Source organism: Lemur catta, chromosome 6 (assembly GCF_020740605.2).
Source record: "Lemur catta isolate mLemCat1 chromosome 6, mLemCat1.pri, whole genome shotgun sequence".
Lineage (NCBI taxonomy): Eukaryota > Metazoa > Chordata > Mammalia > Primates > Lemuridae > Lemur > Lemur catta.
The window spans coordinates 95,866,924-95,892,230 of NC_059133.1; the positions used below are offsets into that span (position 1 = coordinate 95,866,924).

General features: G+C 47.0%; 1 protein-coding gene across 1 annotated transcript in view; it reads left to right on the forward strand.

Annotated features, from left to right (window-relative positions):
- Positions 1-25,307, forward strand: part of CRACR2A (calcium release activated channel regulator 2A) — a 123,082-nt gene that overhangs the window by 38,161 nt on the left and 59,614 nt on the right. The window contains exons 3-5 of the mRNA XM_045554569.1: positions 13,058-13,287; positions 21,612-21,723; positions 22,824-23,007. Coding sequence (XP_045410525.1) covers positions 13,093-13,287; positions 21,612-21,723; positions 22,824-23,007 — 491 coding nt within the window. The 5' untranslated portion in view covers positions 13,058-13,092. The remainder of the gene's footprint in view (positions 1-13,057; positions 13,288-21,611; positions 21,724-22,823; positions 23,008-25,307) is intronic.

Genomic DNA, 25,307 nt, shown 5'->3' on the forward strand with positions numbered 1-25,307 from the left:
GCTATGCAAATTACAAACACAATGAGATATCACCTTAATGCTGAGACCATTTCTGACACCAAATGTGCGTCCTCTCATTCAGTTCAACTTGGACACTATTTGGAGTTAATGCAGACCTCACAGGTTAAAGGCTCAGTCCCACAAGACTGCACCCACATCAGATACTGATCACAAGTCCTAAGTTTCTACCCATACTTCTAAACAACTAGCTATAAATTTAGGGGTTCCCACAATCCCCTCCTCATATTCCATATGTTAATGGGGAAAAAAAACCAAACTCTGAAAAATAACTTAAAGAGATTTATTTTGAGCTGAATATGAGTGACCTTGACCCAGGGAACATATCTTAAGAAAATACACTTAAGGTGTCTGGGTTACAGTTTGGCTTTATACATTTTAGGGAGACAGGAATTGCAGGTAAAATCATAAATCAATACGTGGAAGATATACATTGGTTTAGCCTAAAAAGGTGGGATATTTGGAAGGGGAGCGGGGATATAGGTTATAGTTGGTTTCAGAGATTTTTGATTTGTAATTGGTTGAAGAAATAAAGCTCAGTCTAAAGGTTTGGAATCAGTAGAAAGGACTGTTTTAAGATACGGAAGTCAGTTAATTATAGAGCAAGCCACAATATACTGATTCTGAGTATTCAATCTGTTAAGCAAATTGACGGCCTGCAGATGTGACTTAACCTTTGCCTCACATGACCTTAGGTCCTGTTTACAATTAGTCTAAACTCCAGAAGGGAGAGGTATAACAAGGAGTGTTCAACCTCCCTTCCCTCCATGGCTAGGAACTCAGTTTAAAGGTTTCTCTGGGGTCCCCTTGGCTAAGAAGGAGTCCATTTAGTTGGTGGGCAGCTTAGGATTTTATTTTCAGTTTCCACATCACTTGCTAAAATGACTCACAGAACTCACAGAAACCAGGAAAGTGCTTTACTTGCTGTTATGGGTTTATTATAAAAGATTCAATCTGGGAACAGCAAAATGGAAGAGATGCATAAGGCAAGGGAAGGTGGGGATGTGACATGAAGCTTCCATGTCCTCTTCAGGCTCCTCAGTGTTCACCAGTCAGGAGGACCTTCCTTTCAGGGTTTAAATCATTGGCCACCGGTAATTGGACTCAAGCTCCAGCCTCTCTGCTCTCCCCAGAGGTCAGAGGGTGAGGCTAACTTCCAGCCTTCTAACCACGCGGTTGGTTCCTCTGGCAACCAGCCCCATCCTGAAGCTGTGCAGAGTCCCCACCCTGAGTCACCTCATCAGCATAGACTCAAGTATAGTTGAAAAGGTCTCATTATGAATAACAAAAGATACACCAATCACTCAGGAAATTCCAAGGGTTTTAGGAGCTCTGTGCCAGGAACCAGGTACAAAGATCAAATAGATATTTTTTATTATACTACAGATATTGGCCACTCTCAGTCCTCACCCTCAATGGTCAGGTAAGAAGTCAGCAAACATTTATTGAGCGCCAGTTGCATGCAAGGTACCAGGCTGTGAATCACTGGGACGTTTGTTCATTTAAATGATCAAATATCAGTTTTATATCTGCTAAGATTTATTATGATGGGGGCTCTCTGCCTTCAAGGAAAAGATAAGACATATATTATGCACTTGAAAATCTAACCAACCAGACAAAGCAGTATGTTCTGATGCCGAAAGTGTGAAAGAGTCACTAACTACTCAGAGGTGCCGAGGGCCAAAGCAGGCCAGACCGGGTGGTCAGGGAAGACTTCTGAAAGGAGGTGGGCTTGGAACTGGGCCCTGAAGGCAGCTACAGTAGTGACAGGTGGAGTGGGCCTATATGGGAGGGAGAAGGAACTAGAAAACTTCCCTTTGTCGGGTCCCGGAAAACAGATGCAGTCCTGTTACGCACTTGATCTTTTCTCTTTACTCTCTTTGGTGGTAAGTTTGAGTCTTAGTCCCTGCCTGCTTCATGGTGCTGGACAGATCACTTAACCTCTTGGGGACCGAGATTCTCATTCATGAAAAGGGAAAAGATGGCCAGTCCTGACAGCCTCACGAGATCACTATAGAAATGAAATAGCGACCTGAAAATTCTTTAAAAACTGCAATGTGTAATTAGTGTCTTTAGTAGTTTATGTCTTTATTTCATCACCTCCCAAGGAATCATCTCACTATCAGAATTTTGAACTAAAAAGGATAATTATGAAAATACCTTGGAGAGAATTATAAGAGTTAAAGTTTACCAAGTGCTTACTGTGTGCCAGGAATGGTTTCTAAGTCCCTTCCAGGCTTAGTCCTCATACAAGGTAGGTAATGTCATTTGCATTTTACAGATGGGGAAACTGAGGCCTGGAGCGGTTACATGACTCACAGACACAGCTAGGAAGGGATAAGTAGACCAAGGCCACTGGTGAGCTTGTGACAGTCTGTGTGTGTCTGTGTCTGTGTTTATATGCACTAAAATATAACAATTGAGACTGTTCACCAAATAAAGAGACCATCAATGAATCCAGGACGATGTGGCTCTTACCATTCTGATTCCAAGGGTGGCGTTCCCCTTTCCCATGGAAAGGAAGAAGAGAGACGGAGGTCTCTGAGCTTCCTTTCTTTGCCTGTCCCCACCTCGCCCTCCGTGTTCCCTCCCGAGCACAAAAGCAGGGTTAGGGCCTGTCTGGTCTGCCATGTGGATGGTCCAGAGCCTCTCCTTCTCCCATGTCCCCCACAGCAGTTGCCGCCAGTGCCCTGCCCACATCCCTGGGGCCGGACCACTTCAGTGTCCTCTGGCAACTTCCAGCTGCCAACATCTGTGTCTCCGCCTAGGGATTTCTCCAGGGCCACAGCACACGTGGGGCTGACTGCTGTGGGGCTGACAGCCCTCGGGAGCAGCCCTCCCCCAGTGACCGACGGGTTTGGTACGTGAGCACTCCAGCTCTCGCCTCTTGGGTTGGGCAACTGAGGCACGTTTTCTCCACTGAGTTGCGGAGTTCTCCAGAGGTGCAGAGCCCCAGGAACCCACAGCCGCCTATCTGGGGGCTGGCTGGGTGTGGCACCTGCTGTTGGCTGCCTTCCCTTCTGTTTCACTTCTCACTCCCTGAACTGTGTTTCCTGCGCCTTCCAAACAAACCACTTCCACTCACATGTGTGTCACAGGGTCTTCTGTGACACCACCTGTTATGGGTTGAATTGTGTTCCCAAAAAAGATTATGCTGAAGTCCTAGTTTCTGGTACCTCAGAACATGACCTTCTTTCCAAATGGGGTCATTGCAGATGTAGCCAGCAGGTCAAGAAGAGGTCATTAGGGAGGGCCTTTAATCCAATGTGACGGGTGTCCTCATAAGAGGGAGACGATGTGAAGAGAGACGCACGAGGGAGAGCACCATGTGACAAAAGAGGCAGAGACTGGGGTAACACAGCTGCAAGCCAGGGAATGCCAAGGATCGATGACCCCACCAGAGGCTAGGGATGAGCAGGAAGGATTCCACCCAGAGTCTCAGAGCGAGCATGCCCTGCTGACACTGTGACTTGGACTTCTAGTCTCCAGAATGAGAGAGGATAAACTGCTGGTGTTTTAAGCCCCCCAGTTTGTGGTCCTTTGTTACAGCAGCCCGGGAAACTAACACACCTCCCATCAGACGCCTTGATTCTTCCTTAACTTGCCCCTTCCCGGGGACCCGCTATGCGCCATTCCATGGTGAACATCCCACATCCGTTTGTGTTAGAGCTGCTTTTGAGACCCTTTGCTTAGCAACCCCCACGCCACCCTCTGCAGTTTGACAAGACCCACCTGTCTCTCTGCCTTCATTAAACATTGCCAGCCCAGAGCTGACAACCGAGACTTTGGGGTGTGGCCACATGCGGAGTGTACCTCCCACCGAAGCCTGGGTGATTACAGAGATTTGAATGGATCCTGGAGATGCTTTTTGGGCCCTTTATTTCCTGACTGTCTGCAGCAGGAGGGATTCAAGGGGAATCAGGGTGACTTAGTGGCTGCTTTCAAGTTTGCAACTGGTGTGGTGTGGCAGGAGGTACCAGCTGTTCTCCATCTCCACTGAGCCCAGAGTAAGGGGGAAATTAGCTTAGAACTCTTAGGAGGGATTTAGGTTTGATCTGTGAACTTTCTCATTGCAGCAGTTACTAAGCTGCTAGAATTATTATACTTTGGACATCTGGGAAATCTTCCTGGAAATGTTCAAGAGCTGGATAATTTCCATCTGCATACAAAGGCTTTGGGACCATTCTGAGGGAGAAGAGTGGTCTGGAAACTCTCACAAACAGGCAGATAAGAAGTATTTTCTCTTTTCCCTTTGTAATGGCCTCTTCCCTTTGCCTTTAGCAAATCCCCCCTCCATTTCCCCCTTTATGTCGGTCTGATGGAAAATCCCTGAGACGGAAAGCTGTCTAGCTCCAAGACTAAGGCATCTGTGGGCTCCATCCAAAGAAGCCACAGCAGAGCTCATGACAGCACTTCCACTTTATTTTGAAATGAAAGTAGAAGCACTTCTGTTGTTTTGTCTTCTTCCATTGCCCTTGAAAAAGCCACAGCTGCTCTGCAAAGATTGCAGGCCAAGCCAGGGGAGACAGAGCGAGAGAGAGGAAGCTGAATTCACGATAGATGAGTGGTCTTCAGGAGGGGCTCTGCCTTGCTTCTGTGTTTGCAGGATTCATTTAGCTCCCTGCACAGACAGACAGAAGGTTTTTGCAGGGAAATTAATTTTCAGCCATTTTTTGCTTTCCAGAGTTGAATGTGAAAGGCAAAATTAGGCTCCAATAGGCGGGGGCTAGATTTGCAAGGCCTGAGAGACAGGAAGGTCCAGCCCATTCTTCTTTTTATAAAAAATAGATTTATTGAACTGTTGACATACAATAAACTGCACATATTTAAAGTGTACAATTTGATAAGTTTTTATGTACATTTATATATATATGTGTGTATATGAATAAATACATAACGCCATGAAACCATCATGGAACCGTATATCATATTCATGAAATTAAGGTAGTGAACATATCCAGATCCCCAAAACATTTCCTCTTGCCCCCTTGTTCATTCAGTAGTTCATTCCCTTTAATGCAGACCAGCATTCCATTTGTATATACCATGATTTGTTTATCCATTCACCTGTTGATGAACGTTTATTTGGGTGGTTGTTTTTGACTATTACAAATAAAAGTGATGTGAACATTCATGTACAAGTTTTTGTACATACATATGTTTTTGTTCTCTTGGGTAAATATATTAATAATATATAGGAGTGGGATGGCTAGATCATATGGTAAAAGTTTGTTTGAGTTTTTAAGAAACTACCAAATGTTTTACAAAGGGGTTGTACCTTTTTGCATTTTCAGCGCAATGTGGGAGAGTTCCAGGTGCTCCACATCCTTACTGAGACTTGGTATGGTCGATCTTTTTAACATTAGCCATTCTAATAAGTGTGTAGTGGTATCTCATCATGGTTTTCAGTTACATTTTCCTCATAACTAATGATATTGAACATCTTTTCATGTAGTTATTTGATATCCATATGTCTTATTTGGAGAAGTGCCTGTTCAAATGTTTTGCCCATTTAAAAACACCGAGTTGTTTTCTTATTAATGGGTTTTGAGAGTTCTTTAAGTATTCTGGATCAAAATCGTATATCATAGGACTTGGAAGAAAGAAAGGGATCAAAGACATTATCAGGATTTTAGGGCAAAATAACTTGAAGAATGGAGTTGTGATGAAGAAAAATGAAAGAGCATTTGTCCATGGGGGGAGAAGAAGAAACTTAAATTGGGAAATCTTAAATTAGGGAAGCATCAGGATATAGATGTTTTTTAAGGTATGTTACTGGATGAGATCACTTAGGAAGCAAAGATAGAAGAGGTCCAAGAATTGAGCCCTTGGGCCTGTCCTCATTTAAAGACTGGGAGATGACAGACCAGGAGAGAGGGAGAAGGAGTGGAAGGTGGGAGCAAACAGCCACGTGTATGCAGGAAGCCACGTGGGAAACAGACAAGTGTTTTAAAGGGAAGAAAGTTCTCAGCTGAGATGGATGTCACAAATGTGTCCAGTAAATGAGAATTGAGCAGTCGCCACTGGTCCAGCAATGTGATGTCACTCCTGATCTTATGAAATAGAGTGGTGGTGGCATGGCAGAGGTGAAGACAAAAATCAAGTAAGCTCATGAGGTAATGGAGGGAGATACATTGGAGACTCTGGGTATAATAAATTGTTTCAAAGAATTTGCTGAAAAACATGCATATAGAGTAGCACTCTTTCTCTCTTCCACCTAATGAAACAATTTTTTAAAGCTAAACTTAAGTCTTACTTTTTCTTGAAGACATCTTAGGTTATTCCAGGCTCTTCTGAAATCCTACGCATATTTCCATGTGGTCATACAGTTTAGCACTGTTTGTATTAAAACTTTATATGGTTTTCTAAGGGATTTCTTGACAGTGTCCCAGTTCTCAAACTGCACCAAGGAACCCTGGGGTACCACAGTAAACTCACAGGGGCACCATGTGATATTTTTAATTTTTGAGGGAAACAAAATGATACTCAACATTACTTGCATATCAGGTAAACTGCTTGCTCAACGTAGTTCACAGTCTTAACAAGATATTATTCTCCTTCAATGATGTTACAGCTTTGCAAAGCTGGATTTTCTACAGTTGCTGTGATAAAAAGCAAATACCATGTGAAAATCAATGTAGACTAGAAAGTGAGGGTGGCAGCATCATAAATGATTCTGGGATTTGAGAGATTGTACAGTGCCCAAAAGATGCATACAGCCCCTTAGTAAGAATAAAATAAAATATTTTTTCAAGAAAACTCTATATCAAATATGTGTTTTGTAAATACTTTGTCCCAGTCTGTGGCTTGTGATGTGTTTCAAAGAGCAGAAATTTTAAATTTTGATGAAGTGCAATTTATCAGGTTTTTTTTTAAAAAAAGGATTGAGCTATTGCTGTTGTATCAGAGAAGTCTTTACCTAAGCTAAGGTCACACAGATGTTTTCTTCTTGAAGTATCATGTTTTTAGGTTTTACATTTAGGTCTAACTCAAAAGATACATTTTGAGTTAATTTTTGTATATGGTACAAGACAGGAGATAAAATTCTTTTTGTAATGGATATCCAATTGTTCTAGTACCACTTGTGGAAAAACTATCCTTTATCCTCTGAATTACCTTGAATCTGTGTCAAAAATCAGTTATGTATATGGGTCTATTTCTGGATTCTCTGTTATATATTCTGTTCCACTTATCTGTTTCTGTGTCTTTATGCCAATATCACACTGTCTTGATTACTGTAGGTTTATGATATGACTTGAAATGCAATAGTATTAGTCTTCCAATTTTGTTCTTCTTTTCAAAGTTGTTTTGGCTATTCTAGGTCCTTTGTATTTCCATATGAATTTTAGATCATCTTGTCAATTTCTACAAAAAAAAAAAAAAAAGCCTGGTGGGATTTTGACTGCGATTGAAAGAAATCTATTAAATTTAGGAAGAAATGACATCTTACTAATATTGAGTCTCTCAATCCATGAACATGGTATATCTCTCCATGTTTTTAGGTTGTCTTTACATTCTCTCATCAATATTTTGTAGCTTTCAGTGTGCAAGTATTATATATGTTCTTTGTCAGATATATACCTAATTATCTTATATTTTTGATTCTATTATAAATGATGTTTTAATTTCAATTTCAATTTTTCTTGCTAGTATATGAAATACAATTGATTTTTATGTATGGAGTGTGTGTCCTGCAAGCTCGTCAAGCTAACTTATTGGTTCTAGTAGCTTTTTGTGAATTTCATCAGATTTTTTTAAATAGATAATCATGCTTTCTGAGACTAAAAATAATTTTACTTCTTTCTTTCCAATCTGATGTTTTTTACTTATTTTTCTTGCTTATTTGAACTGGCTGGAATCTCCAACACAATGCTGAATAGAAATGGTAGGAGCAAACATTCTTGTCTTTTCCTTTACCCTAGGAGAAAAGTATTTTGTCTTTCACCATTAAGTATGATGTTAGCTGTTGGGTTTTTGGTAGATGATCTATTTCATGTTGGGCAAGTTTTTTCCTATTCCTAGTTCTCTTAGTTTTTATTAGGAGTGGATTTTATCAAATACTTTTTCTGCACCTATTGAGATGATCATAAATTTTATTTTTTACATTTGTAAATAATGGTGAATTACATTATTGACTTTCAAATGGTAAGCCATTCTTGCATTTCTGGCATAAACCCTACTTGGTCAGGATGAATTATCCTTTTTAGATATGATATTGTATTCAATTTGCTAACATTTCCTAAATAATTTTTGCATCTATGTTCACAAGAGACGTTGACCAATATTTTTCTTGGGATCAGGATGATGTTAGTCTCATAAAATATGATGGGAAGTATTTTCCATTGTTCAATTTTCTGAAAGAGTCTGTGTAGAATTGGTATTAGTTTTCTTTAAATATTTGGTAGAATTCATCAATTTAGTTATGTGGGCCTAAAGTTTTCTTGTGGGAAGATTTTTTAAACTATCAGTTCAAATTCTTTAATGGAGATAGGGTTATTTATGTTATATGTTTCTCCATGTGTGAACTTTGTTTTTTTTTTTTGTATTTGGTACAAACAATTTTTCAAGGAATTTTCCCATCTTATCTAAATTGTCAAATTGGTTGGCATAAAGTTATTCATAATATTCTCTTCTTTGCTTTTTAATGTCTGTAGAAACTGTAATGGTGGCACCTCTTACATTCCTGATATTGTAATTTGTGTCTTCTCTCTTTACTGAGCTTCTTAAAGAACCAGCTTTTGGTTTTGTTAATTTTTCTGTTTTCTATTTCTATTATTTCTTCTCCAGTCTTATTTCTTTTCTTTGTTTTACTTTGGGTTTAATTTGCACTACTTTTTCTAGTTTCTTAAGGTAGAATCTGAGGTCATTGATTTGAGACCTTTCTTCTAGCCTAATATATGTAATTAAATATTTATAAATACAAATTTTTCTTGAGTACTGCTTTAGCAGTATCCAACAAAATTTGATGTATGATATATACAATTATTTTCATTTAGTTAATTTCCCCTTTTACTTTTTTGTTTGACCCATGAGTTACTTAGAAGTGTGTTATTTTATTTCCAAATATTTGGAATTTTCCAGATTATTGGTTTCTAATGTAACTCCATTGTGGTCAGAGTACACACTTTGTACAAGATGAATCCTTTTAAATTTATTAAGGCTTATTTTATGATCCAGAATATGGGCTATCTTGGTAAATATATTCCATGTGTACTTCGAAAGAAAATATACTCAGCTGTTGTTGGGTAGAGTATTCTATAAATGTCCATTAAGTCAAGTTGATTGATAGTGTTATTCAAATCTTCTCTATCCTTACTGATTTATATCTACTTATTTTATTAATTATTAAGAGAAGGTTATTGACACCTTTGAGTATGATTGTAGCTTTGTCTATTTCTCCTTACAGTTTCATCAGTTTTTGCTTTTTGTATTTTGAAGCTCTGTTATTAGGTGCATAAATATTTATGATTATTGTACCCTATTGATGAGTTGACTTCTTTATCATCATGAAATGACTGTCTTTATTCCCATTAATATTCTTTATTCTGTAGTCTACTTTGGCTGATATTAATATGCAACCTTCTCTTAACTGATGTTAATGTGATATATCTTTTTCCAATGTTTTGCTTTTAACCTGTTTGTGTCTTTATATTTAGAGTACATTTCTTATAGGCAGCAGTTGGGTTTCCTCAGAGTCTGCCAGAGTTTTCCAGGCTCTTCCTGGGTCCCCCTCCCTAATGCCATGACCTAAAAACTCTTTAGGCAATAAGATGGGATAAACATAGGGCTCATTTTGTTTGTTTCCTATATCTCAGGAATAGGGCTTGAACTAGCGTGAGGTGAGTTCACCCCTATGGTGAAAAATTTAAGACAGTAATCGCTATCAGATGCACAACTTGGAGAGTGAATGCCTTCTTAGATTTTATACCCTAGGCAGCTCACTCTTAGGAGGGCACTCATTCTCAGGGTTGTGCAAATGCAGGGTTAGCACCTGAGAGTAAATGCTTCCTTTAATTTTGCACCTTAAGGACCTCACTCACCATAGTGCTGGCCCTGCTTAAGGATCACTGTCCTTCGTTTTCTGATGTCTAGTTTCTTGAAAACCATTTTTAAAAATATATTCTGTCTGGATTTTTGGTTATTTCAACTCGGAGGGTCAATTCAGTCCCCGTTACTACATCTTTTACAGAAATGTAAGTCAGGACATACTTGTTATGAGATAAAAATCACACATATAGAACTACCTGAGTGAAATGCAAATGTTTACAGGCCTCCCTGTGAAGAATTCAACAAAAGATTGGTCTTCTTCATTCAAGAATCAGTGAGCACCTACTATATACCATTTCTAGGCTAGAAACTGGGGTTCAAGTCAAATAAGACCTCAAATGGTACCTGTCTACCAGTTGCCCATAGCTGACTTTAGAACTATTAGATTGTCCCTTTCATACCATGCATCACCTGTGACCAGGTGGGCAGAAGTAAAGGGAAGGTGGTCTAGGGAAGGTGGAAAGCCAGCGAAAGTCAGATCAGTAACTGAGAGATCATCTCTACTAGTTCCCGGGCCTAGAGTGGCTCAAGGACTCACTTAAGCTCACACGGCTAGTAGTAGTACTTGATTGCTATGTAGTCTATTTAGGACTGAATCCAAAACACCTTCCCCCCATTGTCAGTCACCATTATTGAAATCCCACCATCAGAGACCCATTCACTAAGGGCAGGGGCCATGTCCTATTTATGTTTGTGTTTCTTAGTGTTAGTTCAGAGCCTGCTGCATGATAATCAGTAGATGGAAATGAATATATGAATGAATTAAAGATGTGCCTGTTAAAATGATGAATGTGCCTCTCAGAGGGGACTTAGATTATTACCAGCTGGGGATGAGTAACTTGAGAGCAAGCCCACATCTGGGAATCATGAGAGAAAGGCCATGTGGTGTAGTAGAAGAGTCTCTAACTGTACTAGACCTTGATACAAGTCACTTAATCTCTCCAAAACTCAGTTTCCTCATCTGTACCCTGGGAATCCTAATCATACCTACCTTACAGGAGAGCATCAGGTTCCAATAGGATGAAGTGTGCTAGGGGCCTGGCAAGAGAACACTCTCAAGGAATGACGGGTATTATTAGTCTAGTCTCCTGGGAGCAGCAGGTGGGAGTGGGGTGAGGCCTACTGGGTGCGTAGACCTTGCAGACAAAGTCCTGGCAAGGTCCGGGAAGACCGCAGGCTGCTCTGCTCATGTGGTGTATTTACAGGAGTTCATGTTACCACCGTCATTATCCAGAAGCCCTGCCAGTCAGCACTGCATGTAGGTGTCCTAGGCAGTGCACATGAAAGCCCTGCAGATAGAGCCCTGCCCCTCAGCACTTGCATCCAAGGCAGCTCCGTCTGGGGGAGACAGAATAAAAATGTTAAACCGGCACAGGATTAGTGATGGTCAGTTCACACCACACAGGGATGACGAGAAAGAGCATTGTCCAAGTGCGGGCTGATCAGAGGAGTCAGAGTGGGAATTGCACGTCCAGCCTCATAGAGAGAGAGGTGCAGTCTGCTCTGTTCCGTCAAGGCTCTGTTACAAGGAGTTCATTCCTGAGGACAGCAGGCCTTCCAGCTCTGGCCCACAGCTCTTGACAAATCTGGTAGGTGGAAGATGTTGACTGAGATCGACAGATTTTAGATTGCTCTGGATGTGGTATAGCTGAGCCAGAGGCCCAGGGCCTGTTAATCAGGGAAAGCTTCCCGGTGGAACAGTGATTTTTCCACCCTTTTTACTCACATAGATGCAGGAGATATGGTCCAAGCTATCACGTTCTCTAGCGCCCCCCCAGATACATTACAGTGCATATGTATATTTTTAAATTCAAGTGTTATCATGTATTTAAACTATAGACTTATTCTACTTCCAAAAAGTCTTCAAATGGAAAAATTCAAGGATTATCATTATTTCTTTTTATCAGATTAACCCAATTTTTCATTAATAACATTTTATGGTTGGGAATTTCACAGACTTACAGACTGTCAGAGCTCGAAGGGACCTTAAAGACAAGTGGGTCCAGTCTTCTCCTTGTACAGATGAGGAAACTGAAGCCCATACAGGTACTGACTTGTTCAAGGTCATGTAAGTAGCAGTGGAGTCTGGACTGGAAGCCAGGTTTCTGTATGCCTTCTTCCACGTCATGTTGCAAGACACCCTCTGAAAACACGCCTTGATGGGCTTTGAGTAATTGAGGTGTATGATTTGTGATTTGGTTTTGGCTGCCTAAGGCTGTCACCAAGCCAGGCCTGGCAAGTCCTCTGCAACATGACAATCCTCGAGGATGGGGTGCACTTTCTCTTACATGAGCTGCAGCACTCACAGCCCTGGCAGAGGTCTTCCGCATGGGATAAGAGCCCCCCAAGAACTTGTTGACTGTGCGTGATGCAGGAGAGAGTTCCTGTGCCTGAGGGAGCTCTCCGTCCTTGGCAATGTTGAGGAGTCGGGCCAGCGTGGGGTTAAGACCAAATACAGGTTGTAAGAGCTTGGTTTTAAATCTCAGCTTTTGCACTCACTTGCTATGTGATGCTGGGCAAGTCACTCGATGTCTTTGAGCCTCAGTTTGCTCATTGGTGAAATGGAGATCATTATCTCTATCTCAGAGGGATGTGAGAACTACATGAAAAACACAGAGAGAGGAGACGTGGCATTGGCCTGCCTCTAAGTAAACACTCAATAAGTGGCACCTAATCAATCAAGATCTGTTTTCTTGTTGTTTGGTTGTTTAAATTGGGAGAAATTGTTTTCTACCTTCCCCTCCTCAACCTCCTTTCAATCTGGAAATGTCTGTTTTCTTTCCACACTCCTCTCTCCTCTCCTCGATGGGCTGGCTGAGCTGCTAGTGACAGTGGTACACGCGTCTCCCCTCGTCCTGAGATCCTGCTAAGAGGTGGCTGCGGAGAGACGTCATCGGGACACAGTGGTGCAGGGCTGTCACCCCCTCTCGCTCTTGTCAGCCTCACTCCCTCCCCACCACGCTCACTTCCCTCTCCCATCTTCCATGTTCAGGTTCTGCGAAGACTTGAGGAAACTGACAAATCCAGATGGCTACCCCTGATGGGAGGGTGTCCTCCAGACCCCAGACCCAGAGACCTGGCCTGGGGCCCCTGGACAGCCTGGAGCAGAAAGAAACCCGAGAGCAGGCGTCAGCCCACCTGGCCATGCTGAGGAAGGCACAGGAATTCTTCCAGACCTGTGATGCAGAGGGCAAGGGCTTCATCGCCAGGAAGGATATGCAGGTAAGAGGGGTCCCAGGAAGGCCTGCCCACCTGGAAGGCCAAGTGGCATGGGTCTCTTTGTCTTGGGTTAGGGCTTGCCCCACTGGAGGTGACATTCTTAACAGAAAAGATATTGTCAGTTGTGCCCTGGAAGTAAACATCTGACCAGACTTTACTGGGTTCCTTCTATTTCTGGCCTTCACTTGCCGTCAGACTCGGGGGTTGTTTCCCATCTCTGACTCAGTAACCCCCCCTGCCCAGGATTATGGGAAATGGTGATAGTAACATAAGGGACTTAAGTGAGACACAAAGAAGAACCTTCTGAAACTAAAGGTAGAAAGACAACAACTTGAGTCGTAACAAAGTCGTTCCTGCTGTGTATGCCTCAGAAACAGCTCCAGTATCAGGGGCAACTCCTGGGAGGAAGACATTTCTGGAGGTCATCTTGCCTCTCTCACCCTCAGACCCAACCACCCCGAACCCCCAGAAGCATGTCCAGAGAGAGGGGCGGCGTGCAGAGCCTCAGTGCTCATCGTTGCTGCCGCAGGGCTCAGCGACGCTTCCGTAAAGGGCCAGAGAATGAACGTTTCAGGCTTTGTGGGCCGTTCGGTCTCTGTTACAACTACTCAGCCGTAAACTCTGCCGCCGTAGCACAAAAGCAGCCACAGGCAATTGTAAACAAACGAGCCTGTTGTGTTCCAGTAAATATTTATGAACACTGAAATTTGAATTGTATGTAATTTTTACATGTCATCAAATATTATTCCTCTTTTGGTATTTTTTTCAACCATGTAAAAATATAAAAACCATTCTTAGCTCACCGGCCGTGCAAAACCAGGCGATGGACGGCCAGGGGTGGCCCGGGCAGAGTTTGCCCTGCCCTGCTCCGCGGCCTTTCCGCCGCTGGTATCAAAGACTTCTCGGTGGCTTGCGGAAGTCTCTTACGCTGCCGTCAGGATTTCACCCAAACGTGGGTAAAGAAAACCCTGGCCCCGCTAGAGGACTCCGAAAGCAACTCTTCCCCTCCAGCCTTTCCGTCACTCGCTCCGTCCAGGGCGTGGTTGGTAGGGGTGCTGACCCGTGCTCTTGGAGGAGACCTGCGATGGCCGGGTTCTTTCTTTAAGTCTAGTTTTTTAGAATCCACTAGAATTCGGTGGTGAAGGGTCGACCCCCACGAGTATCAGCCTTGTCTCTGTGAGCTGTGAGACGTGACCCACGTGAAACGCGGCCGTTCTTTCTCTCCCTGGCCCCGCGGGTCGGTGTGTCCTGCTTCCCCTAGAGCTAGTCCACCGTCCAGCTGTCGCACAGACGGGAGAAAGCGCGGAGCAGCGCCAGCCCAGCCACAAGTGAGTTCGGCCCATTTTCATCTGCAGCAGTTGACTCCCCGTAAGTTTCGGTCACTGAACCGCGTCCCCAAAGGCCCCTCCACACGGAGGGCAGAGTCAGTGTGTTTTGAGGAAACCTGACAAACTCCTGTCCGCAAACTTCATAACTGTCGCTCACAGGTCTGTAGTCGTGGTGGTCATCAGCAGTGGCGTTCACAGCACGCTTAGCTTTTGATTGTCCCCTCAAGAAAGAAAGAAAAGGGATCTCACATGTATCGAGGGTCAGCTACGGGCCACACACACCGTCCAGCGCAGCCTCCCCCTGGCCGAGCCTCCCAGCTCACTCTCAGAGAACCTGCTCTTTAATGAAGGCAGGAAGGGCCGTGGTGAATGCAAATGGTCAAGGGTAAATTTAAAGAAATCCTTTGTATGTGACTTGGAATGTCGTTGGACACACCAGGTCCCAGAGATTCCTCCTCAGCCTTCCTCCCCAGTCCTCAGTCCTGATGCAGGCGGGAGGACAAGGGGTGGACGGACCACCAAGCAGAGACTTGTGCATCCAAGGTGTTTATTTCTGCTATCTGCCTACTTTTCTCTGAATCTGTGGACACAGTTTTTCTGAATCTGTGGACAAGGAAACATGTGAGACTTCCAGTTCCTCAGGCCAAGCAAGTGCTGTCGAGAGAGAAGACAGCATGTCGTTTAAGCCCCGTCTCTCTGGCTACTTTCCCCTGCTGTGTCTGGTGGAAGATGGGCTGAGAGGAGATGCGTGAGTGAGAGAAGCAGCCCTCTCATAGCCGCCTCTGGCTCTCTGTGGAAAGCCCTCGTGTCCCTCGGTTCTCCTGGGACAGGTCTTCCATGCACCTATGCATTGGCGTGTCGCTTGTGCACGCAGCTGTTTTGTGGGTGCACTCACCCCCTTTGGTTGGCTCCTGGGACCAGGCCACCTCTACCTTTTGCACCCTGGGGTCCCAGCGCAGTCTCATGGGAACTGGCAAGGGAACAGCTCACGTTTTGCATGTAACACACAAGCTCGGCAACCAGGGACGTCCTTTACAGCAGAGGATGGTCCCCAAGGAAGGAGAGCTGTGGGTCGAGGGGGAGGGAGAGCGCGGGTGGAGGAGCCGGTGGAGAAGCAGGGCTGGAAGTCACGGAGAGCTTGCAGTTGTGCTGAAAAAGGAGCGAGAGGGGCAAGCTCCTCCCCCAGTGCTCTTTGTCTTCTTTCTTCTTATTAAAAAAGTCCATTTGTGGACAGTGCAATCGACACTTTGCAATCACTGAGAAGCAGGAGACTGCCACCATGGTCTGAGCCCACTCAGATAGAGCAGGGGCCACAGAAAGAAGGGACAGCGTCCTGCAAGCCAGTTTTAACTGAGGACCCTGAGAACCCTGCAGAAAGCCTAGAGGAACCCGAAGTGGGCTGCGCTGAGCCAGCTTTGTGCAGGGGCTGCATGTGCAGACGTTCTGCTCCAGGGAGGCAGGTGGTGAACGCTGGCCCATGTGAACAGAATCTAGACAGTGGTTTAGAGAGTCCTCAGCCTCACCAGTGGCCGCTCAGGTCTTGCACCGTCCTCCATGAGGAACCTCTCTGGGTTCCGTGGGACCCTCCGGCAGAATTGGAGTCGGTGTTGCTTTGCAGGGTTGGGTCTGGTGCAGTCCCCTAGCGCTTCCCGTGGGGCTGGTCAGTCCTGCCTCAGAGGGAAGGAGGGGCACGAGAGGACCAGGCTGGAGAGGGCACGAAGGGACTCTGTTAGCTGGGAGAGGGAGGTGGGGACACGATGGGCAGGAGATGGCTCTGTTTCCCTGGAGTTTTGGAAGAGTGAAATGACTGTCTACCAACACCAAGTACCTACCTCCCCAACACTGCCCCGAATTCCTGGCTTAGCCAAACTGTTAAAAATCATTTAGGGCTTGGCAAACCAACCAAATCTGGCCCATGACCTGCTTCGTAAGTAAAGTTTTATTAGAGCGGAGCTGTGCTCGTTCCTTCACGCGTTGCGCCTGGCTGCTTGCTCACGCCAGTGGCAGAGCTGAGTGGTTGTGACAGAGACTGAACGGCCACAAAGCCTAAAATATGCACTTTCTGGCCCTTTACAGAAAAATATGACTCCTGATTTAGGTTAACAAGAAAACTGTAAAAGACTTTTGTAGTAAATTGACTTGGGTTTTAATCCTGAATCTGCAACTTACTAGTAATGTGAATTTGTATAAGTCTCCTAACCCCTCTGGGCCATAGTTTCTCAGCTGTGAATTATTAATAGCTACCTCCCAGCATCAGAAGAGAATTAAATGAGCTTAAGCATGCAGAGCACTTAGCTCTGAGACAGACCTGGAAATCCCTCCATAAACGCACCGTGTCTGTACCGCATCTTAGCCCAGTCCCTGGTATCTTCCACACTGTGATTTTGTTTAATTGTGTAAAATACACGTAGCACCAAATTTACCATCATAACTATTTTTAAGTGTACAGTTCAGTGGCATTAAGCACATTCACTATGTTGTACAACCATCATTATCCATCTCCAGAACTCTTTTCATCTTACGGAACAGAAACTCTGCACCTGCTAAACAACTCCCCTCGCCCCTACGCCCTGGCCGCTGGCAACCACCGTTCCACTTTCTGTCTCTATGAATGTGGCTGCTCTGGGTACCTCGTATAAGCGCATTCAGACAGTATTTGCCCTTTCACGACTGGCTTATTTCACTTCGCATAATGTCCTCAAGTTTCATCTGTGTTGTAGCACGCGTCAGAACTTTTCTTTTTTTAAGGCTGAATATTTCGTTGTATGTTCAGACCACACTTGTTTACTTATCCATCTGTTGGTAGACACTTGGGGTGGCCCTTGGCTCCTTGCGAACAGCGCTGCTGTGGACCTGGGTGTACAGATATCTGTGCCAGGCCCTGCTTTCAATTCTTTTGAGTATATAACACACCCAGAAGTGAAATTACTGGATCATATAGTAATTCTATTTTTAAATTTTTTTGAAGAAACGCCATACTGTTTTCCACAGTGGCTGCACCGTCACACTGTGATTTTAAGTGTGAGTCATCTGTCCTGCCTCACAGATGAAGGGCATTTCTGCTGAAAAGGGCACCTTCCACTGGTATCCAGCTGCTGCTATTCTTGTTTGTGTCCAGTTTACATGAGTGGCAGCAGTTTCGCCTCCTAGAGGACATTGGGCAATGTCTGGGGACAGTTTTGATTGAAATGACTAGAGAGGGAGGTGCTACCGGCACCTAATAGGTAAAGGCTAGGGGTACCGCTAAATATCCTACAACACACAGGACAGTCCCTTGCCTGCCTTTCCCCCCACGGCCCCCCAAACAAAGAATTATCCATTTCAAAATGTCAGTAGTGCAGAGATTGAGAAACCTTGGTCTACACCAGGCAATCAGCCCAAGCCAAGCACATCAATGCACAAGGCAAGATACAGGTAGATCCAGCCCTCCAGACGCTGCACGCACCCTGAACATGTTAGGTATGGCTGAGCTAAACCACAGGGCAGAGAGTGCTGGTGCTGGAACAGGGGTCTGAACAGAGCGCTGTAGATGCCCCAGAAGGAGCAGGAGTTCAATTCTGGCCGTGAAGATGGATCTCCTCTGGTTGTCTCTTCAGTGAAAGTTTCACTTGAGCGTGTTCGAAGCCGTGCGACCATATGCTTTAAGCTACATGGGACATGTTACTGGGCTGGTGACCAGGAAGGTAAAAAAGTCTGGCTGGAGCACAACAAAAGGCATAGTTTTCCCATGGCTCCAGAGCCTGAGCCCTCAGCACTGCTGCTGCGGATGCCCCCTGTTCCAGGTTCCGAGGGTCCGCAGTCTCAGGGACCTTGCCAAGAGCTAGCAGCTGGGCTGGTCAGGATCCTGAACCTGGAGTGTGTGAGCTAGACCAGCACCCTGTGATGGCAGTTCAGGATCTCCTGCCACTGCTCTTAGTCACGCATGTATCATGCTTCAGTCAACACTGTCTAAATACTCCCTGTCTGTCAGCATTGGGCCAGGTCTGGGGACACGGTAGTGAGTAATGAATGACGTCGCTGCAGGAGCAGACATTCATTAGCTGATGCGTCTATCAGTGTGTAACATGCCAACTGAGCTAAGACTTACGAATGAGAGAAATGTAGTTTTGGGAGCCTGTATAACCTGCCCTAACCTGGGGGGTCGCAAAGGCCTTGCAGAGGAAATGCTGCAGGAGCTGAGAGTGAAGAGGAATTCGGAGTTGAGGATGGAGGGGGCGGCGGTGTGTGAAGGAGCTGGGAGTTCAGAAGAGCCCCCTGGGCCACAGCAGTGGGACTGGGGCCAGCCGACTTCCTCCCCGCGGCTCCTCTTTCCCTGCCTGCCCTTCCAGGCACCTGGAAATGCTGTGAGTGGAAAGGGATCTCTGGAAGGCTGGCTCTCGGTGGTGCCGGGAAGGGACTTTGAACTGTGTTCTGATGTCGGGGGTGGAGACGTGAGGAAGGATAGGGTTACAGAGTGGGTGCCTGGGAGCCATTAGAGGACCGCTGCGGCCCCGGGTGGGTCCTTTTCCCGCTCTGGCCTCTACTGGGACTCTGGGCTCCTCTCAGAGCCTCACAGGCCTATTACACAGTGGAATAAATAATCCTGCCCCCTCCACCCTGCTTATAGGGCTTAGTTAAAAACGTAGACAGCACCAGGTGCCCAGGGGGTCGTGTCAGAATAAGTTGGTTTTACATGGCTCTGCAGGCCCCAAGAAGAGAAATAAATAACAGGTAATTATGATTATCAAGGCTAAAAGACTTTTCAAGTAGGGCCAACAAAAGAAAGTTACAGAATCTTGTGCGGTACAGCTTGCAGAGAAGGCCGAGGAGGCAGGCAGTGCTAATTTGCCGGGTAGAAAAGTAAGAATTACTTGGAACATGTTAATATTGCTTTCCTCATTTTCACTGACAACAGAAAGAAGAAACTGGCATGAGAGGTGGCAAAGAAGGTGTGGGATCAGAGAAGAGGGGGCATTTGTGGCTGGCGGCGTTGTTGGGGTCAGGCATGGTGCCTAAGGGGGGGAGGAGATGACCCCTCCTCCTCACACTAAGGAGACAAAAGTGTGTGGGGTGGTTTGGGTGGAAGGCAAGCTGAGGGTCCCATCGACCTGTGGAATTTCCTTCCAGCTCATTTCTAGCTCCACACGTGTGAGATATCACATCTTAGATCAGATCCAGCGATCCTAGGCGAGGGTGGGGAAGGAGAAAGGATTGCCCCAAGGAAAGGACTGGAATCTGAGCACCAGAGGAGCTGGGGTTTCACCCTACCTCCAGGGTGATGCCTTTTGTTTCAGACGGAGCTAATAAACCTCCTGCTTGCAAAACTGACTCCCTCCCCTCCCCGCTGTCTTCCTGGGCTGTGAGACGGGCTGATGGACTGCCCTAAGCCAGAGGTTCTGCTGAATGCTGAGCAGATGCGCTTCCAGCGTCTTCGCAAACTCTATTGCTCTCCTTCCTCTTTTGAAAAGCCCGTTCACATTTAATTCAGTTCTTCCTTCCAAATGGCTTGCGTGTCATCCCGTCTCCTCACTTTGTAATGCATCGTAGTTTCCCTTAATGCGTGTGCCTGCCAGATCAAACTTCATGGCGTATCAGCTGGGAGAGCGCCATAGGATCAAGCCAAGCGTTCTTGCCGGTTACGTTACGGGCTTCCACACCTGCCAGCTCTTTTTTCTTGTTCAGGTGCTCACATACCTTTTTTCCTACAACGCCCTGTGTTCATCATCTTCAGCTGTCAGTCGCTTGCACACGGCAATTTTGGGCAGATACCCCCTGGGTACCTGGGAGCGAGGGATTTGGTTGACTGAGATATAATGAACTCCCCTGGGGAGTCCTCATTTGGAGTCGCAGATTATTAGGGTATAAGAGGACACTTGCTTCAACTATTCAAAGTAGCCGTGGCCTGGGGCCATTGCACAAGGGACGGAAGGCCAGAGGGAAACATCCACCTCCCAGCCACTCTGCTCCTCCTCCGTCACTGGTCTCTGCCCTTCCCTCCTTGGGAGGTCCTAGTCAGCCAGGGGCTCAAGTTCAGGGTTTGTCTGTGACCTGCTCACACCATCCTGTCCAGTTCTTTAAAGCATAAATACTCTTGGGGACCTGATACCTCAAGCCACTGGCAGTTGACGTCTTATCGGGAATCAGTTGTCAGCTGGCAAGGAGCAGGGGTGGGGCACGGACTGGGGACCTGGGTCGGGGTCACTCGGGGGGTGAGCCAGCATCCCCGCAGAGCTCAAGGACCAAAGTGTGTGTCCTCAGAAACTTACAAACGCAGTGCTGGGGCCCTGGGCGTGAGGGGCCTCCAGCAGGGAAGGCCTCTGGGCGTCAGTGACCCACCCCTGCACCCCGGCAGGGGCAGCATGGCAGGGGAGCGGGGCCTGGGGAGAGCGGGGAAGACGGGGTGCAGAGCCTGGCTCTGCCGTTCCTCCCTGAGTGGCCTCGCTGAGTCGGTGGACCTCTCCCTCTGCCCCACCCCCACTGCTTTCTACTGCGTGCCAGGCACTGTGTCACACGCTTTATATTCATGACCTCGTTTTCCTTTACGACTCCACACCGGGGGGGTGTCATCCTGCACGAACTTGGTCCTGTCAAGTTTGGTCCTTCACAGATGGGGAGCGGCTGGCTTTGGAGTCAGACCTAGACCTGACTCCTGGCTGTGTCATCATTAGTCCTGTGACTTTGGGGCGGGTAACTTAACCTCAAACTCCATCTGTAAAATTGGGATGATAATGCCTACCTCAAAGGGTTGTCATAAAAATGAAATGTAAATTGTAGATAGATATTTTTATATTTGTTTGTAAATCACCTAGCAAATTGCCCGGCATATTAGTAGGCACTCAGTCAGTGGTAGCTGCTGTAAGATGCAGAGGAGGAGGATGGTGGAGGAAGCTGGGGCAGAAGCTTGCTCCTGGACTTTGTAGGACTGGGCCGAACTTGAGAGGTTTTTGGCAGAGGGCTCTGCAGTCCCAGGTCAGCCCCCCCAGCGTCAGGTGTTAACCGGTGCGGTCTGGGTTGTTTCAGAGGCTTCATCAGGAGCTGCCGCTCAGCCTGGAAGAACTGGAGGACGTGTTTGATGCCCTGGATGCTGATGGCAATGGCTTTTTGACCCCAGAGGAGTTCACTACTGGATTTAGTAAGTTCTGATGGATGCTGGGCACGCAGGGCTGGGGTTCACCTAAAGCTGTATAATATGCCTTCCTGTCCCCTCTGGATCTGGGGGACCACATAGTACAAGCTTTCGTCCCTCCTTTCAGGGATCTAGAGCCTGGGGACTCCAGGCTCTGGATTAATTGGGCCAATTCATATTCCCTCCTCGACTGCCCACACCACTGCTCTTGCAGTGCCCCTGCACTGTCACTGCCAGGTCCCCTCCCACCGAGACCGGCACAGGGAATAGATGGGAGCTCTGACAGGGGCTTGGCAACAAAGGGGAACTGTGGTGAGATTTCCAGCCCCTCCTTTTCTGCCTTGATAGACAAAAACGTGGACAAAAGGTGGGTTGACGGGGCCGCTCCTTCCTACCTGAGTCTGGCTGCGTCTTCCAGGCTGCAGGATACCAGCCATCAGAGGAACTTCTAGGGGGCTGAATCGATCAGTCATTCTCAAGGTAACCAGGAGAAAGGAAAGCTGAGATCCTGGGGCAAGATGAAGAAACCAGACACACGGTCAGATCTGATAAATCAACAGGCAGATTTTACCATACATCCTCCACATTAAAAGGGCCATATAATTTTCTGAGAAGTATCTGATGCCTTTTCTGACCTTCAGGAGCCTATAATTGACTTGGGAGGATAAGACAGATTGCTGCTTTGCTAGGCGGTATGAGTATGGGGAAAGTACGCTGGAGACTAAGGAACTTGTGAACATGACGTCCAGCGATGCTGGTGGGGGTGAAGGATGGCCACGTGGAGCCTTGGCATCAGGCTGCTGGGGTGCGATGGAGGGAAACCAGCAGAGAGGGGTGATCTCAGCCAGACTTCGAAGGGTTGAGGACCACAAAGAAGCCACCGTGCCTGTCATGCCTTCTGCCTTTCCCAGGCTCTCTCTGGCAGGCTGCTTGCGGAAGTGGAAAAGACACAGAACCCAGGCCATGGTGTCCCTGGGCCTTTGCTGGAGGGGTTTCCCTCGTTCTTCCCGCAGGGGAACCTCACAGGATCCCAGGCCACTGAGAAAGCCGAGCGCTTCCTGGGTGCGCATTGTCTAATCCAGATCCTTGTGTCCCGCACCCGCCAGGTCACTTCTTCTTCAGCCAGAATGACCCAGGTCAGGAGGATGCGGCCGAGCAGGTGGCCCGGTGCCGGGGAGAGCAGGTGTACCAGTCCAGAGGGGAGGAGGACCTGGGAGACACGGACGAAGACGAGGAAGCCCAGTTCCAGATGCTCATGGACAGACTGGGAGCCCAAAAGGTTTTGGAAGAGTAAGTGGTGGCAGGGATTTGGGGCCCCGAGCCCAGCCTAGGAGGAACCTCCTCGGGTGCCCGTTCAGCAGCTAGTTCTGTGCTTGGCGCGGCCAGCCAGGAGCCTGGCTTCGCGCAGCCCTTGCGACGGCCTGTCTCTGTGTAGGGCTCTGTCTCTGCCTCTCACATTGTTTCCTTTGCGACACGTTGCTATTCGCCTCTGCGACTCCCTCTACTCTCCTCCCTTCCTGCGGCACGTTCCCCTCACAGTCCTTGGCTCAGCTTTGCTCACCAGGGGTTCACACCCCGGGGTCTGCACCACGCAGGGAGTTCTCCCCAGGACGCCCCGTCGCCATCAGCCCGCCAGCGTCTTCGCCCCGGTGCAGCCCAGCGGCCCCCACCTGTGTGCGCTCCTGGCAGAGGCCCCGTGGGGAAGCGCTTGCACGTGGTGTCCCTAAGCAAGCCACACCTGCCAGGAAGGCAAGGTGGGGAAGCAAGCAGTTGTTTCCAGCCCACCACTTGGATAATCAGTGGCTCAGCTGAAATTCTAGATGGCTGGAACCTCAAACAAAACATAATGCTACAATTTTTTTTCCCAAAAAGTGCTTTGGAATAAAGAAACATGGATCTAAGCCCTGACATTTAAAGTAAGGTAAAGCAAAATAAAACAAAACCAAATAAAATAAAATGGTGATATGATAGCTAGTAGAAACCAACAGTGGGCCTGAAAAGCACATACCGCCTTCTGCCCCTTTTCCCGTTGCCTGTGGCCCCTTCAGTGTGGGGTCCGTAGGCCTGGGGCTGGGCGTGGGTTTCTCGCAAGGTGGGAATGCCCTCGTGATCGCAGCTGCTGCTTGAGGGACTGTGGTGGAACATGACATGCAGGCCAAAGCTCTGGGAATGTTTTAGCAAACAATTTGGCAGACTGTGGCAGAGCGGAGAAAGGCTGGCAAAGTGTGCACCAGGCAAGAAGGGGACAGGCCAAGGCCTGGGAGAGGGCCTGGAGGGAAGCGCTGCACGGGAAGTGAAACCTGAGCCCAGCATCAGTTCTGCCGCCAGCGAGGAAGGCGCCCACGCAGGCATGGTCAGCATAGAGGTGGCAGGGAGGGACACAGGTGGGTGGGAAGCTCGTTACCAGACACCCCACTCAGCTTCCTCAAGGACGAAAGCCCGGAGCACAGTGACCTCTGCAGTGACCGTGTGCAGCCTCCTCCTGGAGGATTGGGGAGGACAGGGCACTGTGATGAAAGAAAGGGCTGCTCCACCCACCCCCACTGCCAGGCAGCCACCTTCCTGGCAGGGCTCTCAAATCAGAGCTCACCAAATGTTACCCTGAGAACCTATGTCAAAGGCCTGTGCGGAACTGAGCCAAAACGAGGTACCCTGGAGAAGTGAAGGCTTTGGGAAGGTTTCCAGAGTGGTCTATAAAAATCAAGACACGGAAGATGGTGTGACCACCAATTTCCAACCTCACTGAAGTGCACTTAAGTTGCAGCATGAGGGAGACATTCCTGGCTGTGGACCCTAGATAAGGAAACAGAGGAGGCTGTGGAGACTTTAGAGGTCTTTAAAGATTTTGCTCAACAGAATGGTTTGTGTGTTGTTCTAGAAGCAGAGAGGTGGATTGACTGACCTCCCAGAACCTGTTCTAGCTCACACTCCCATATCCTTCAGTGAAGGGAGGCCTCAGTGTGGTCCAGAAGTGGTAGACTGGGCATCTTGATGCCCTGCTTCTCTTGGGGGTCTGATTGGCTAAGCGACTTGGCAGCTTAGTGGGCTTTGGCTTATTTTTCATAAGGGACAAGGGAGAGTTGAAAGATGTGTCCATTCTCCAGAAATCTGGGGTGAAGTGACGTGGCCAAGACTGAGCAGTTCAAGAGCACTGGAGGAGGCCCAGGCATGTCTGCAGGTCTCACGGGGGCTTTAGCCCACTTGGCTCCTCGGCCAGGCTCCAACAGGAAGCTGGCAGACACGGACAGACGGACCTCAGCTAGCAAGGTGGACCTGGACTTTACAACGCATTTACTTCGTAAGGGAGTATGGTAGCCCATTTGGGTTGCTATAACAAACTACCATAAACTGGGTTCCTTATAAACAACAGAAATTTATTTATCTCAGTTCTTGAGGCTGGGAAGTCCAAGATCAAGGCACCAGCAGATTTGGCGTCTGGTGAGGTCACTTTTCCTGGTTCATAGACAGGTTCATCTCACTGTGTCCTCATATGGCAGAAAGGGTGAATGAGCTTCCTCGGGCCTCTTTTTGTAAGGGCATTAATAGCATTCATGAGCATTGCCTTCCTGATCCAATCACTCCACAAAGGC